Source organism: Lytechinus variegatus, chromosome 6 (genome assembly GCF_018143015.1).
Source record: "Lytechinus variegatus isolate NC3 chromosome 6, Lvar_3.0, whole genome shotgun sequence".
NCBI lineage: Eukaryota > Metazoa > Echinodermata > Echinoidea > Temnopleuroida > Toxopneustidae > Lytechinus > Lytechinus variegatus.
In genome coordinates this window covers 9590660-9608769 of record NC_054745.1, presented here as the reverse complement: position 1 = coordinate 9608769, position 18110 = coordinate 9590660, and the positions used below count along the sequence as shown (strand labels likewise).

Genomic DNA, 18110 nt, shown 5'->3' with positions numbered 1-18110 from the left:
CGTAATTCCGACGATTCGTTATTCCGAAGGTTCGATAATCCGAAAACGAAATAAGGTTCGTTAATCCGAAAACGAAATAAGGTTCGTTGTTCCGAAGGTTCGTTAATCCGAAAACGGAAAAAGGTTCGTTATTCCGAAGGTTCGTTGATCCGAAAAAGAAATAAGGTTCGTTTTTCCGAAGGTTCGTTAATCCGAAAACGAAATAAGGTTCGTAATTCCGAAGGTTCGTTAATCCGAAAACGAAATAAGGTTCGTTAATCCGAAAACAAAATAAGGTTCGTTAATCCGAAAACAAAATAAGGTTCGTTAATCCGAAAACAAAATAAGGTTCGTTAATCCGAAAAATGAAAACCGGGAAAGCAGAGGCAGAGGCAAGGGGGGGGGGGGGGGGGGGCACTGTTGCCGTTCAATTATCATATGAGGATGGGAAGGCAAGGGTGGCCGAACGAATTTTCGTTGGGGGTAAAGCCAAAAAATGAAACTCATACGTCAAAATGGGCACTTTGGTGATATTTTCACCTTAAGATTATCATCTGCTTGAAGTCATTGTGTGTTTGATAGTGATTAAGTAGAGAAAAACTTTATTGAAGTGACTTCTTATTATGGCAAAATGTATATTTAGGCTTTATTTTTCGGGAGAGAATATAATGAGCGAGCGGCTTGGTAAAACAAATTCAAAGGTGAAGTTGTATAACGTTTTTTGTGGTCAATTATTCTTAAAATGGCATTATTGCGAGGTGTTGCGAGCGTGAATCACAAGCTAAAACTTTAGGTTATTTAAATAAAAATAGAAAATTAGTTTTTAAAAATCCGAGCAGATTTCTGCTGTCATTAAAAAGATGTGCATCTAAATAAAGAAATTACACGAGCGCAAAACGCAAGCTTAAACATACTGACCAGAAAAGGAACCTGTTAAAAAAAGCATTAAGTGACCTCTTTAGGATGCATATTTCACCAATCGAATGAGAGTGCGAAGCGCAAGCTGAAATTTTTCAATATTCCAGCCTGAAAACTTAACTTAACTTGTATACTTTAAAAAGAGTATTTTATTTCGAAAAAACATGAAAAACGGCATATTTATTTTTGAAAAAGGAACTTTCCCATTTTGGAAAATATTAATTCCCCTGATTTTTATTTCATTTTTGATGCCCCCTGCCTCCCTCCCGGCGGATCCAACTTTCGTCAAATAGGGGGGGATTTGTTTTCGCCATATTTTTCTTGATCGGCAGTTTAAAGTTGATTTTTTTTTGTTTCTTTGAAAGGGTAGTCCTAACAGTCAATAATTAGCTTTATCCTTATAAAATAAAGTAAATATGTAATAACATGATAAACCCTTTTTAAATAATGCGAGCGCGAGCTATATATTTTTGTTGATATGATGGCAATATGTTTGTGATCTTCAAAGCGAGATGCCTATGTAAGTAAATTTAGATAATAACTGCTAGCAAGAAGCGCGAACAGAATTTTTAAATATATAAGCTCTGACCTGATCTAAAGGGGACATTTTAAGAACTTTTTGCAGTTAGCCATGAAGACGATGCGTGTTTTAACCAATGGCGGCGGAACGATTTTTTTTTTTGGGGGGGGGGGCAAAGCAAAAAAAAGGGGCCAGTAGGGGCAATTTGGTGCAAACGGATATTTTCACCATTAGATTATCATCTGTGTAAAGAGGTTGTGTGTTTTGTAGTAACTAAATTGAGCACAATTTTGTAAGTGATCACTAAAGTTATATATTTACGTTTCATTTCTGCGAGCGTAGAGAGCAAGCGGTTTTGGGGAAAAAGTCAAATCTGAAGATGTCAATTCACCTTTTTGGTCAATTACTGTTAAAAGGGCATCCTTGTGAGATGTTGCGAGCGAATCACGTGCTCAAACTTTTGGAAATTTCATGTGGGCCTGGAATGATAATATTGATATAGATATCATTTACCCAGGGAAGCCACTTCAGTTCTGAAAACTATTCTCCCAGCTATTATTATTTTTTTTACAAGAATGCTTAGAACACGTAGAATATCCAGTTTTGAGGTTGGAAATCGGAAAAATTTGGCTCACGTTTCTCGCCCGCATCAATTATTTTTTATTGAGCAACTCATTCTATTCCTGGTTACAAAAAGGAAGTATGAAATGTCCAGTTTTCAGGTTGGAATATCACAAATTTTAAGCTTGCGGTTCGCGCTCTCATTATTTAGTTCGTGAGATATACATTTTGAGTCACTAAATGCAGTCCTTAAAAGATTACTTTCTGAAGCCTGTTGCATAACACTTTTTACCTGAGAAAACTCTGGTAAAAACTGAAAACTAAGGTTAGTCTGATTTCCGCCATTTACTTTACCACAGGGCAAAAACTCCTGTGAAAACAACCTGAGTTTTTTCTGGTAAAAAATTTCATGCAACGGGCCCCAGGTCAGTATATAAACAAATTACAGCTCGCCCTCGCATTAATTCTTTAGAAAGATACACATCTTTCTCACGATTACAAAAAATGCTCCGAATGCTCACCTCACGTCTTGTTACATGAAATGTCTACTAGTTTCAGCTTGCGATTCGCGCTTTCAACATCTCACAAGGATCATTATTAGTATTATTTTTATTACCAGCAGAAGCTGTTATTAAAAATGACATCCCCTCCAATACAAATCCTATTATCTAGAGGTTGCTCGCACGCTTCCAACACACTTGATCCCCTGCATCTTTAATTAAACCATTTGCTTATAGGCAGCAATTGCTCAGATAAAATCGAAATTAGCCTATGCTTGATCAGGGCGCCACTCTTAATGAAATACATGCTTTGGCCCCAACACACGCATGTATCATCGATCGTTAATACTATCATTGCATAATATCGTGTAATCTTGTAATGACAACATCGTTTTTGTTACCAAAATGAATTATTTTCATTTTCGGAAATACGAACCTTATTTAATTTCCGGATTAACGAACCTTATTTCGTTTTCGGATTAACGAACCTTCGGAATTACGAACCTTATTTCGTTTTCGGATTAACGAACCTTCGGAATTACGAACCTTATTTTGTTTTCGAATTAACGAACCTTCGGAATTACGAACCTTATTTCGTTTTCGGATTAACGAACCTTCGGAATTACGAACCTTATTTCGTTTTCGGATTGACGAACCTTCGGAATTACGAACCTTCGGAATTACGAACCTTCGGAAATACGAACCTTCGGAATAACCGAACCTTCGGAATTACGAAGCTTCGGAATTACGAATGTATGCGTGGTATTATTACCTCTGCTATTTTTACCTCTGTCATTATTACCTATGATATTTTTACTTCTACCACTTTTATCTGTGCAATTTTATCTCAGCGATAATCATCATTGTCATTTTTACCTCTGCCTTTTTTATCTCTGCCATTTTCACCTTTGACATTATTACCTCAGCCATTTTTATCTCTGCCATTTTTACCTCTGCCATTTCTACTTCTGACCCTTTTACCTCAGCCATTTTTATCTCTGCCATTTTACCTTTGCCATTTCTACTTCTGTCCCTTTTACCTCTGCCATTTTTACCTCTGCCATTTTTTCCTCTGCCATTTTTTTCCTCTGCCATTATTATCTCTGCCATTTTTATCTCTGCCCCTTTTACCTCTGCCATTTTTGCCTCTGCCATTATTACTTCTGCCATTTTTTGGCCTCTGCCACTTTTAATTCTGCCATTTTTACCATTGCCATTATTACCTCAGCCATTTTTTTATCTCTGCCATTTTTACCTCTGCCATTTCTACTTCTGTCCCTTTTACCTCTGCCATTATTATCTCTGCCATTTTTTCCTCAGCCATTTTTATCTCTGACACTTTAACCTTGGCCTTTATTACCTCTGCCATCTTTACCTCTAACACTTTTACCTGTGCCATTTTTACCTGTGCCAATATTACCTCTGTAACTTTTTCTTCTGCCATTTTTACCTCAGCCATTATTACCTCTGTCATTCTCACCCCTGCCACTTTTACTTCTGCCATTATTACCTATGCCACTTTTACCTCTGCTATTTTTACCCTCTGCCATTTTTAACTTTGCCACTTTTACCTGTGCCATGTATACCTCTGCCATGATCACCTCTGCCATTTTTACTTCTCTCACTTTTACCTCTGCCACTTTTACCTCTGACACTTTTACGTGTGCCATTTTTACCTCAGCCATTATTATCTCTGCCATTTTTACCTCTGCCACTTTTACCTCTGCCATTTTTACCCTCTGCCATTTTTAACTTTGCCACTTTTACCTGTGCCATGTATACCTCTGCCATTTTTACCTCTGCCATTTCTACTTCTGTCCCTTTTACCTCTGCCATTATTATCTCTGCCATTTTTTCCTCAGCCATTTTTATCTCTGACACTTTAACCTTGGCCTTTATTACCTCTGCCATCTTTACCTCTAACACTTTTACCTGTGCCATTTTTACCTGTGCCAATATTACCTCTGTAACTTTTTCTTCTGCCATTTTTACCTCAGCCATTATTACCTCTGTCATTCTCACCCCTGCCACTTTTACTTCTGCCATTATTACCTATGCCACTTTTACCTCTGCTATTTTTACCCTCTGCCATTTTTAACTTTGCCACTTTTACCTGTGCCGTGTATACCTCTGCCATGATTACCTCTGCCATTTTTACTTCTCTCACTTTTACCTCTGCCACTTTTACCTCTGACACTTTTACGTGTGCCATTTTTACCTCAGCCATTATTATCTCTGCCATTTTTACCTCTGCCACTTTTACCTCTGCCATTTTTACCCTCTGCCATTTTTAACTTTGCCACTTTTACCTGTGCCATGTATACCTCTGCCATGATTACCTCTGCCATTTTTACTTCTCTCACTTTTACCTCTGCCACTTTTACCTCAGCCATTATTACCTCTTTCATTTTACCTCTGTAATTTCTCGCTTTGTCATTTTTACCCGGCACCGAAACTTAACCCTACCAACTTTAAGCCAATGTGCATGCTACCTTTGTAGAATCTCCTCTGGTTGTTTCTTGACAAGTAATCTCCATTGGCCTGATCCCCACATAAACAGAAATTGATCTCCTTCGAACGGAGCTGTATATCCAGTCGGAGCCTGGTGGGGTGAGGAAAGTTAACATGGTTTATTCACATTATGCATATACAAGAACAATATTAAGGCTTTAAAACGTGACATTTAATTTCCACTCAAAGACTGCACCTCAAGTATGGGGTTATAATTATGAAATATTATCTCATTATAAATTAGAAATACACGTTTATTCATTCGTGCTACTTACATATTAACGTGTCAAACATAATAAAGAAAAGATAATAACAAACTCAATTTGTTTGAAAGAAAGAAAAGATAATAACATAAATGCAGGCACAGGCTGATAATATATTATTAACATGTATTAAACAGGTGACAGGAAAGGGGAAAGGAAAGAAAACAAAAACGTTCAAGGGATCTAAAACATTGACCATAGCATCATTAAGGTGATCGTCATAACTCATCAAGGTTCCTGACTTATAACATATGCATTCCTTGCAAGTGAGCAATTCGTTATATGTGCAAATTTGGTCGATACACTGACAATATCTGCATTGTTTTGTTTTTTTTATGGTTTTCTTGCTCCCTCGCTCAATTTTTTTTTTAATTGCGACGTTTTGCAAACCTCGGGAACGCGGCATTACGGTCCCATAACACAAACGTTAAAGATCAATCGTTCACTCGATTTTTACAATTGATTATACATTAAAACTCTTCTACAGTCATTGCTAAGGTTTGTGTTACGGGCTCTAGATCTGCAATTTGTGTGCGGAATTCTATCATGCGACACCATGCATGCCATTTGCAAATTATGAGAGCTTACTAAGCGTTCCCCGGACTCGCTGGCCGCGCTGGTAGGCCGGAAATTTCGTTAGAAGCCACAGACGTGCATGGTGCATTATGACATGGATAAGACAGTATTTTCTTTTTCAAACAAATCGAGTACATAATTATTACGTGATGAAAAACCTACAGAATTAACGCTTAGGTATATATCATTAAAGTCCATCGAATATTGCATCTAACGTGAATTACCATTGTCGCTGGCAGTTAAATCCGTTGGTCACATTCACTTCTCCTGGTAAACAATTTCGCTGGCGTTATCTGCATGCGCATCAAATCTGTCCAAAACGATCCAGATGTGTTTTTTTTTCTTTTGCTGAATCGTCCTACACAAACAGCAAGCCATCTCGTACACAATCTGAAGGACATTATGCCGGTGCATTGGGATTAGATTTTAAATTCCCCGGGGGTAGGGGGCTGGTTCCATTGACGAGCGGATACCACTTTAGGTTTCAAAAAGCTCCCAACTACGTTAAGTCTGTAACAGGCACACTCTTATCCGCTCATCAATAGAAGTGGCACAAATGGCGGTTTCCTTGAGCTCTGAGAGGAACCAAATATGGCTCTGGAAACTAGTCTTAAATCGGATATGTCGCTGTTACCATAGTACTTTTCACACGAACCGCAGATTGAATGTTTCCATTGCGGAGGCGAAAAGTAGACAAGTTTGCATTGCAGGACAGTCGTTACTACGGCCAAAAAGTCTCTCTTTTTTGGAAGGGGGGGGGGTCACGACACTAAAAGCGCGATTCGATTCGTAAACTAGTCGTAGGCCAAACATATTCGAGGCCCGTGGAAAAGTCACCGTAGCATTTTTTGCAGGGTTTATCTTGATTATAAGCCAACGAACCTTTCCCTCTTTCTTTTGTTCATCTCTTACATGGACACACAGTATTTGGATCTCCATTGGAATTGGTGGCAACGGAACATACGGCGTACAGACGAGACGTTTTCCAATGAATATTGCCATGAAGACAGACACGAACCAGTATTCACAGAAGTGATCCAAGAATATATCGAGATCCCTCTTTCTTACCACACACCGTTGACCAATATCTCCTGTAAATGGTATTGCCACAAACTCATCGGAAGCTATAAATAAAAAGGAAAAAATAAACATATTGAATTTTCCCCCAAACAATGCCTCCTCTTATATCGAAATTATATTGAAATAAACAACAAAAGTCACCACTGGACCACTTTTCGAAGGTTTATTTTCTCAGGAACTTTTGATACGAAGAGTGGTTTTGTGTGCTTTTAGCCTACAACTCGTTAAGTCATGTCGATTTTTTGGTCACTTTCGAATTTATAAATATTTAAACGATACGATTATTCCCCTTAATGGATATATTTTTCACATGCTGTCTTATACAAAACATGAATATGGGATTAAATCACAGGTGATCTATTTTTTAATATGTTTGATAGGATCATCGTGCGAGTGTTGATAATTCAAGGTTATTTTGACGGAATAGGGGAATCGAAAAGGTAAAAGCATTTACCGTTTTTCCGATAGTATGTAATTATTTCCGCATTCTTTGGATTCGTGAATATGGCAGAGTGTGGCATCGTAACTTGAACTGGATTTTCAAAAATAGAATTAGGAGGCGCCTTCATCTTTAAGCCATATGTAATAATTGCTTCTGTTTCTTTGATCTTCAACTCTGGTGGAACATTGTCAATCACTTCGACCGTAATATCCTTTGCACTGCAAACTTTGTTTGGTGGTATTTTAACTTCGATGCCATATTTCTCGAGTCGAATTATTTCAGGAATACCCGATTCCTCTCTGCCTCCTAGAGCTCTTTCCTGATGGGCTCTTGTTGATGAAACATTATGGCCATCGGTACCTGCGGGCCATTACACAAAATCCTATATAAAGAGATTAATTTAAAAAAAGGCTTCCACCCATTTCTTATCAAATTTCATTTTATTGCCAAAACCAATAGTTTTAGTATCTCTAAAGTGCGTATAAAAACGGGTCAGTTTTGAAATGTCAATCAAAAATTTGATTCAAATTGTGATGTTTATATTTTGAGATGCTCTGAAGTCTTACCTTTCAAGTACCTTTAAAAAATAAGTTATCTTCATGCTTGAGCGAAAACAGCACGTTCAAGAAGTGATAATTTGCATAGCGTATTGTAAAACAGGTTGACAAGCCTGTTTTAGCAATGCGACCAAAATATTTCATCCACATTGTGCTGCACTCGACCAAGGTGACGTGAATGGGTGCTCGGTAGGATTTACTTAATGCTTAATTATAATGCTTTCATCGCCAATAAAGTTTGTATTGTTTACCTGAATTTTCGACGGTCCTCGGTCTTTTTCAGGAGTATATACAATGTGTGGTATGAATCAGAGAGCACATCCTCAGACAGTTGTTGTTATGATGACTGGCTGAGGATGTGCGCCCTTCACAGATACAAATAAAGTAACGCTTTTATGTAATTATCAAATTGTTACGTAACAGTAAATATTGCGCAATAATATTTCTTGTTACGCAACAAAAAGAAATTTAACCCTATCTAGGCCGGGGGGGGCCTCGGAGGCCCCCCCCTCAACGAATCGCGCGATATTTTCGCCGTGCGAAATTTTTTGACCGCCCCGCTCGCTGACTTTTTACTTTCAAGTCTTGCGCAACTTTTGAGACCAATTTTGCATCACCCGGGTACGTGATTCCGAAATTACGCAACATTATGTAAGTGCATGTCAGACCGAAAATTGCTCAAAAACGTGATTTCGTGTACAAAGTCAATGCAGATTGTGTTTTCAACCAAAATTCATAAATGTATAATTATTTTTAGTTTTTTTAGTCTAAATGTATTCATTTTATGCTTTTTATGATCACAGAAGAGTCCCAAACAAATTTCATTGAAAAAACAATGAAAAACAAAAGGTCAAAAAAACAAAGAAATACATAAGAAATTTCTAAAAACAATATAATACATAAGAAAATGATTTGATATCACAATTTTTTTAATGTACACTTGTTAAGGACACCACAAAGAGTTTCTGTACCAAAAATTAGTACATTTGGAGCTTTATTTAGGGAGTTAGAGGGAAAAGTATGATTTCGCATACTAATTACGCATAAATTAGCATAATCACTTAATAGCGATTCGCATGAAATAAATTACTATACAATCTTGTAGATTATGCCCAAGGCAACCCGCGTGCCAAATTTCGGCGCGATCGCACGGTCGACGGCCGAGATTTTAGGGGGGGGGGCCTGGGAGGCCCCCCCCCGGCCATAGGAACTCCCAAAATACCCGGCCTAGATAGGGTTAAGAGATGAGATGATAGAACGAAGATCAAATTTGATCTTCCTGCTATGATCTCATCTCTAAAATTTCATATTTTGTATATGTATATATATGTATATATATATATATATATATATATATATATATATATATGTATACATATTATATATATATATATATATGTATATATATATATATATATATATATAAATATATATATATATATATACATATATATATATATATATATATATATATATATATATATATATATATATATATATATATATATATATATATATATATATATGTATATATATATATGTATGTAGATGCGCGATAGCTCAGTCGGTAGAGTGGGGGTTTCGGATTTCGGTGACCTGGGTTCGATTCTCAAGTTGTGCGTTAGTCCCTTTGGTAAGACATGACCAGGTTCCTCGGAGAGGACCTTAAGCCGTTGGCTCCCTGGTTGGTTGCTCACTGGTTTTCGTGTTTTCTTAGCAGTTAGGTAAAATCCATTGGTATATGCGCAAAGTAACTGCGCTATAAAATTCTTCATATAATTGTTATTATTTTTAAGTTTCATATTTTAAATAGATTGACCTTTAAAACGAACTAATCGTACTTATAACAAACTAATGCAAAATATCAATTTTCCATTATTTCGAGGTCAATGATCTTTTAGGTGTGGGTCATTGCTTAAAAGTTCAAGTGAGGTCAAATCTGACTTACATCGAAATTTTGAATTGGATCTTATGACAACACTGGTGAAAGTTTAATGGTCAGATTACTCAGAATCTGAATGTTATGATCAGACCAGTGTTTGTACTACTTCGATTAATCACGATGAATTATCTTGATGTCAGTCTTTTTTTTATTACTGCAAAGTAGAAGTTTTCCCAGCATTTGCATATTTCTGGATTTTTAGTATGTCATTTTGGGGAGCTTCATGGGAATACATTGTGCTGAAATAAATTTCAGAACACACTAATTATCTCTAGAATATAAAGATGCCTTAAAGTTGATATTTTATAATTCAATATTTTGCGACAAAACCATGTTTATCATGAAATAATGATGCAAAAAATTGTAGAGGTCAGTTACCTCTAAAGGCCAGCAGAGGTCGTTTCTGACTAAAATCATAATTTCAAAATAAAGCTTATCACTAAACAAACCACTAGTAGAAATTTAATGCTTTAATCACAATGTCTAAATGTGGTATAATCAGACGAGTGCTTATTTTTATTTCAATTAATTATGAAATATGAAGAGTTACCATTAATCTGCAATGGAATCACTAATTCCCGTTTTATGTTGCCTTGTTTCAACACAAAACTGACAATTATCCGAGTCTTTCGGATATTTGTTGTGTCCACTTCAAACATGAGATGATGGTATGTCTTGTTGCGTATCTCCCTTTCCTCGAGAATCTGTAATATATGAATGATAAGTTGATTGTAAGCTCAACAAATAGGTTAAATTGTGGGGGGGGGGTGGGGGGGGCATTGGCATTAGTATGAGAGCATGATCCTAATGACGATTGTTTGCAAAGGACGAGACACATTGTTTAACTTAAATAAAATATGTTACAAAAAGGGAATTGTCATTCTTATGTTATATCAAGCAGAACAAAAGAGTACTTCCAAGGTCCAGGCCCCGAAATTATTTTTCCCACCGCAATTTCGGAAGCCAATATGAATATTCATGACTTGCGTCTTCGGAATAAGAGAACGCATGCGCATGGACTTTATTTTTTACAAAATTGTAGTCGTTCGTGTTGCCATGAATGAATCAGCACCTTCAATGGCCGGTACCTCTACTCCATGGGGAGTGTGCGGGATTGACTAATTGAATCCGATGACCGGGGTAATAATATATCTGTACAGCGCTTAGACACGGATTATTATTATTATTATTATTACCTTTATACTGGCTTTAGGCTTAGATCTATGTCTAGTTCCAATCCTTAAACACTTATGAGATTACCATTAATGACAGGAAATAATGCTAGGCTAGGCTATGGCTAGCCTAAGCTAGCCCCGTGGGGTCACTCAATATGACTTGGGGACCGCATGACCGTTACCAAAATCGCGGGAAAAGGGGTCAATTTCACTGAACGTCCGCGGACAGAACTCTCCTCGAAGTAGTGAAAATAGGGGTGCTCACTGTCCTCGATCTGATGGAAATAGGGGTCAGGAAAAAGGGGAGAACGATTACGGGAAGTAAAATCCGTCGCCGAGTCACCAGCCGCAGAGGGTGCGCGCATCATGCTCTGTATCTTTGTATGGACAAATCTACATTTATTTTTACAAAGAATTCTACTTTTCTTATTTTTCAAGAAAAATAAAGTTCTTTTGGATTATTATGACTTGGCTCTTGGTCATCTTTAAGGACTGAGCACTCTGACGCCTGTGTTGCAATTTCCTCTAATGAGGAAAGGGTGTTAAATGCCCTGTCCTTGAAATACGTTAAATAGGGGTAAATTTGCGAAATGGGCAAAAGTGTCCTTACAATCTTATAATTAGGGGTGTTTCAAGGTGCCATTTTACCGCAATTTTGTCCTTGTTTTGCGTGAAAATAGGGGGGTAAATTTCACAAAATGTCCTTGAAATTGACTGCAATAGGGGGTCACTTGCATTTGTGGTAACGGTCATACGTGTCCCCCTCTACCCCACCGGGAAGCTAGCCCATTAACTTTATCTCAAATCTGGACCTGCCTAATGCATGCGGCTGATACGTTCTTGGTAATGTGCACCCTTATTTCGAAGACACAAGTCATTAATATTCATATTCGCTTCTGGAACTGCGGTGGGAAAAATAATTTCGAGTCCATGCCAAATGAGATTAGCATAAGGTATATAAAACTTGTCATATTCGTATAATGTAATTCTCAAATGTATTCGCCTTTTGAAAATTGTGGTATTATTATTCAGCTACAATGTTACTGTTTTAAATCTCATAGTGTAAGAAAATTTACATATTACACTTGCAAGTTGATTTTGTTTAAAAGGATGAATCGAGAAGAAAAATGGAGGAAGTCAACAAAATTTAACAGCTGATAACACATCAGGGAATCAATTTGTTATTCAAATTATAAAACATATTGGGAAACTCTTATTTGTAACGATTTTTTTTAATCACGATAAAAATAGCTAAACGGAATTCGGTAAATATGTCGTTTATAAATAATTGTTTCTTTCTCACCGATGATATTGAAAGAAAAAAAAACAATGAAATCCAGACATAAATCCGGAAATCCGGAAATCCGAAAAGTGGGGAAAAATCTGAACCCAGAGAAATTTAACAGTTCAAACTTTATGGTTACACTTTGTAGTCCCGAAGATTTGTTATTCCGAAGATTCGTTATTCCGAAAAAAAAGTAAATTGCCTATAACTCGATGTTCTTTGATCCGAAAACGAAAAAAATGTTCACTAATCTGAGCATTTGTGACGTTATTCCGAAACGAATTAAGGTTCGTTGTTCTGAAGGTTCGATAATCCGAAAACGAAATAAGGTTCGTTAATCAGAACCTTATTTCGTTTCCGGACTAACGAAGCTTCGAAATTACGAACCTTTGAATTACGAACCTTTGGAATAGCAAACCTTCGGAATATTCAAACCTTCGGAATAACGAAGCGTCAGAGTTATGCATTTATGCGAACTTGATGCCCAATTCCCATGTGAATATTACCTTCGGAGAATCCCCTTTGGTGCTTTTTGGACAAGTAATCTCTAATGGGCCTGATCCCCACTTAAACAAAAAAAGATCTCCTGCATATGGAGCTGTATATCCAGGCGGTACCTGGTCGGGTGGGAAAAAAGTTTCAGTTACATTGCGTTTGCAAGTACATTGCAAAGTTTGGAAATGTGACAATATATGAAGACTCAACGACTACACACTTAATATGGTTTTATATTTCACATAATATGTACAATTCTTAACTATAATCTCAGTTTGGCATTTTAGAAAGAGTAGTAGTATAGTCCAAATAATATCTTTAAACTAAAAATAACAAAAAATAAACAAAGACAATGTAACATTGAATCTCTCAGATAACATTCTAAAACACACACACCCACGCACGCACACACACACATATATATATATATATATATATATATATGTGTGTGTGTATATATATATATGTGTGTGTGTGTGTGTGTGTGGGTATATATCTTGTATGATTTTTTTTCTTTCATTTGCATTTTGATTTTTCGTTTTTTATACAAATATTACGACAATTTCATGGAATATTGTATTGTACATATTTACCCTGTGTGTCATAATTATGCTGTGTTAATCATTCAATTATGTATTGTTTAAATATATGTATTATAGTGATTTCAATAAAGGAACCCTGTGGAAGGGTTTAAAAGAAAAAAAAATGCTCTCAGCAAACCCGGACGTGTCTAATCAGTAGCATACCTAGAATTTTTTCACGGGGGGGGGGGCAAATTCGTCCTCTAAAGAATTTGACAAGCAAAAAAAAAAAAACGATGAAGAAGGAAAGAAAAATCCTCAACAGGATATAAAAGACATTTCGCATCTCAAAAAAAAATTGACACGCAAAAAAAAAAATCAGAGATTACATGTAGTTATCATTTGTGACTCGGGAGGGGGGGGGGCAAGGATACGTTCCTTGCATGGGTTGTGATTCGTCAGGGCAATTCCCCCCCCCCCCGTAGGTATGCCAGTGTGTCTAATGCCTAATATGCCAACTAATGCCACGGTTAATTCCGAACTTAACGCTTAATGAGGTTAGGATTATTAGCTTATAGTAGCCTTTAATATGTCTATTCCGTATACATAACTAGTCATAGATGTAACTAAAGTTATTTTAGATCTAGTCTAGTCTCTAGACCTTGATAGACTCACTCTGATCTACGTTGTATCAGCATGGGAAAGGGTCAAGGGAACGATTTTTTTTGTTCAGTGGGGGTGCTGAAATCTCTCGGGGGGAATAGGATTTTTATTATTCTTTAATACACATAAACACACAAACACACGTCATGTAGATATATTTTTTAAATCATCACTTTATTCAATATTGAAAATCAAACAAAGGAACATAGGTGAATACATAGTACAAAGGAAATAAGCCAAGGTCATGGACTAATAAATTACATGCAGGGCAATATATGTAAATTACAGTGCATTCTTGTAATCCAGATGATGTTACGCAGATACCCATCCATGGTTTTATATCAAAAGAAAGCCACTGATTACTCACTCAGCACGTTTCATAAATGTACATGTGGCTGCTTTTTGGAATTTATCAGTGAGGGGAATATGGGTGATCGTTGGTCTGCTGCTGATTCTGCAAGAGCTTAAAGTGATTGGTTAACATTGGTTCGACTTGTAAAAAATCTGAGCTAGAAGGTCACACTTGTCACCGGTGTCTGTGATATGTTACAAAAATGAAGCCCAGGAAAAATTATGTTCGAAAATAATTATTTAGTTCTTCAAAAATTGAAATATAGAGTGACCGGAAATACCATCTTAATTTCATCCCATACACTTATGTGTACTATTTAAGCATCTATAAGACACCTACAGTGCCGGCCGCGGGAAACGTCACAGTGCCCCCTAGGGCGGACGCGGTAGCCCGTAGCGGGCATTTGAGGGGAGCGGACGCGGGAAGACGCCCGCGTCCGCTCCCCTAGAAAATTAGTGCCCTAGGGAACCGCCCGCGTCTATCCCCGGGGCACTGTGACGTTTCCCGCGGCCGGCACTGTGACGTTTCCCGCGGCCGGCACTGTAACACTAAAACTTTTCGAAAACTATCTTTCAAATCGGAAGCAAAAGGTAATAAGAGGCTGATAAAAGAAATAGAAAACTGGGAGCCCGGACTGAGAGAAGGGGAAAGGGGAGAAAGAGAACAGAGGGGGGGGGGGGGGGGTGAAGAAGAGAAAGAGGGAAAAGGTAAAATGGAGAAGGGATAAGGAAGGGGGAAATTAAAACAAGAAGAAGAACCTAGAGAGAAAGAAAACAGAGGTGATGAAAAAAAGCGAAGGTGAGATAGAAAGAAAAGAGGGAAGGTGGAAGGCAAATAAAAGAAAGAAGGATAAAGAGAAGGAATAAGGGGTGAGAAATTAAAAAGGAAGGGAAAATTGAGAAAGATGAAATAGCGGGGATAAAAGTTACTGAAGGCGAGAAAGAGAGAGGGAAAGGGACTAAGAAAAGAAACAAGGAAAAGGAAAGAAAAGGATACGACTATTCTTATCAAAATACTGGAACCCCTCTCTAATTTTCATCATTTTTTATCCCCTTCCTGATTTACCTTTATCTATCTCAACCACTAGCTCTCATCTTTTCCGATGTTTATCTGTTGACATCATTTTCATATGCACTTCTCATCATCAAATTTATTTTAATTTATCGTTTAGTTCTTTCTCAATCCCTCTCTAAAACTACTCTTTCTCTCTTCCCAACATATAATGCTATGTTAAATTAAGCTACTTATACATTTCTATAGAATACAAGAAACTGTTGTTTCGCAATATAACGGAAGGGGTATTACAAAAGAAGGGGAAGGGAAAGCAATAGAAAATAAAGGGGAGAAACAAATCAAGGAGTGAAATGGGGGCACAGAAAAGGAAGGGGGGAAGGGAACAGAAGAGAAGAACCTAGAGAGAAAGAAAACAGAGGTGATGAAAAAAGCGAAGGTGAGATAGAAAGAAAAGAGGGAAGGTGGAAGGCAAATAAAAGAAAGAAGGATAAAGAGAAGGAATAAGGGGTGAGAAATTAAAAAGGAAGGGAAAATTGAGAAAGATGAAATAGCGGGGATAAAAGTTACTGAAGGCGAGAAAGAGAGAGGGAAAGGGACTAAGAAAAGTAACAAGGAAAAGGAAAGAAAAGGATACGACTATTCTTATCAAAATACTGGAACCCCTCTCTAATTTTCATCATTTTTTATCCCCTTCCTGAATTACCTTTATCTATCTCAACCACTAGCTGTGGACATCATTTTCATATGCACCTCTCATCATCAAATTTATTTTCATTTATCGTTTAGTTCTTTCTCAATCCCTCTCTAAAACTACTCTTTCTCTCTTCCCAACATATAATGCTATGTTAAATTAAGCTACTTATACATTTCTATAGAATACAAGAAACTGTTGTTTCGCAATATAACGGAAGGGGTATTACAAAAGAAGGGGAAGGGAAAGCAATAGAAAATAAAGGGGAGAAACAAATCAAGGAGTGAAAGGGGGCACAGAAAAGGAAGGGGGGAGGGAACAGAAGGGATAAAGGAAAGGGAAAAAAGAAGGAAAGGGAAAAAATATAGAGGGACAGCAGAAGGAGGGAAAAAGAGAAAAATATGAAGGGGAGCAAAAAGGAAAAGAGTGAATAAGGGGGGGGGGGAGGTAAAAAGGAGGGGAAAGGGAGAGAAAGAGAAAATATATCGGGGGATATCGAGCGTGATGATTAAAGGGATTTTCGACTATATTGTATAGAGGTGAACCCGGACGGGCTTTTTTTCTTCAACTTGGCTCGACTAACTCCTTTGTTCCCCAAAAAGAAGTTAGGTTTGATAGTTAGCATTTGCGTGAGCACCCGCTAAAATTCTTAATAAAAGGAAAGAAGGGTTTGTATAGCTCCATTCTTGCTTTGTTGGCAAGTGATAATTAACTCGTTAAGTACCCATTCCATACAACACGTCATAGTAGCTTTCAAAAACATACTTTTGCTTGGGTTTAAGCATTTAAGCTAAATGCGTTAGGAAAGTTTTTAATAGTTACATATATGCAAATAGTTTTGTTGTTCTGCTCTGGAGCACATTGAGCATCTAATCAAGATGGAAAGTGCGATTTACAAATCTCATGTATTATTATTTTTATCTTCCATATAACACTGAATTATGTATCGTACCAAGCTGTGGTTTGGTTTTGTGATTTCGTTTTATCATTTCCAATTCATATAACAAAATATATTCGAAGGAAAATATTGTTTTACTGAAATGAAATAATTGAAACAATGTCTAGACCCTAAATGATATCCAACTAATCTATCAATATAAAACCGCAGTTCGTAAAAATGATAGGTTAATCTTTACTTCGACGATCATCATATAAGTGTATCAAGGATATTAATATTCGTTTTCAACCCATCTATAACTTTTTATAAAATTGCGCGTAATAAATGCGTTGGACAAGTAATCTTTACTTTGATTATGTTAATTATTATTATCTTCCCAATCCGAATATCTACCGATGTAACTAACACCGCAATCGAGAGCAGATAATGTAATCAGATGTTTTAGCAAAAAGACAAACTTGTTAAATCTGCAACATTGGGGTAAATTTATACTTTTTACAGGGTGGGGGTTTTAAAGACCCGATTTGAACCGAATTGAAAAGAATATCCTTATTCATTGTTGTTGACGCATCAGATAATTAATACCCCCCCCCCCCATTTCTAAGAACATCCTGTCATAAATTGGGAAGCGGATGTGATCAAAGGAGAGGGGTCGGCGTGGACGGGGAGCAAGACTCTCCCAGACTGCACAATAACAAAAGAACCAAATAAAAAAAAATCGATGAGCACAACCAGTTTTGCTGGGGTTCGCTTTTTGCGCGTCTACTTCTTATGATGTGAGAAAGAACAATTTTCCCCGATATGAGAGGGTTTTTTTTGCTCTCCCCCCCCCCCCGGCCCCCTATATACCCCGCTTATTATGATAAAGGTTTATAAAATATCAATACCGAAATGAGATAAAATTACAATAAGTGGGGCTCTTGCTTTCCGTGCATGATGTGATGTCGAAAGAACACACCAACGTCGGATCGTAATCGACAACCCCCTTTAAAGAAATCAAAGAAAGATCGTGGCACAAAAAGGAGGCCGTGAAATATCATGAGTCGACCTCGCGCATGACCGATGTCATAAACACGTCGTAACGTTGTATCGTAATCAACGATCATTGTGACTATTCCAGCGAAAGGAAATGATAAATGAGCACTGAAAAAATGTCAAGACTCGGGG

General features: G+C 37.2%; 1 protein-coding gene across 1 annotated transcript in view; it reads right to left on the bottom strand.

The window, feature by feature from the left end:
• Positions 1-4966: 4966 nt before the first annotated feature.
• Positions 4967-18110, bottom strand: part of LOC121416806 — a 31178-nt gene continuing 18034 nt past the window's right edge. The window contains exons 2-4 of the mRNA XM_041610315.1: positions 7363-7710; positions 6711-6952; positions 4967-5080 (exon numbers count right to left, since the gene is read on the bottom strand). Coding sequence (XP_041466249.1) covers positions 4967-5080; positions 6711-6952; positions 7363-7710 — 704 coding nt within the window. The remainder of the gene's footprint in view (positions 5081-6710; positions 6953-7362; positions 7711-18110) is intronic.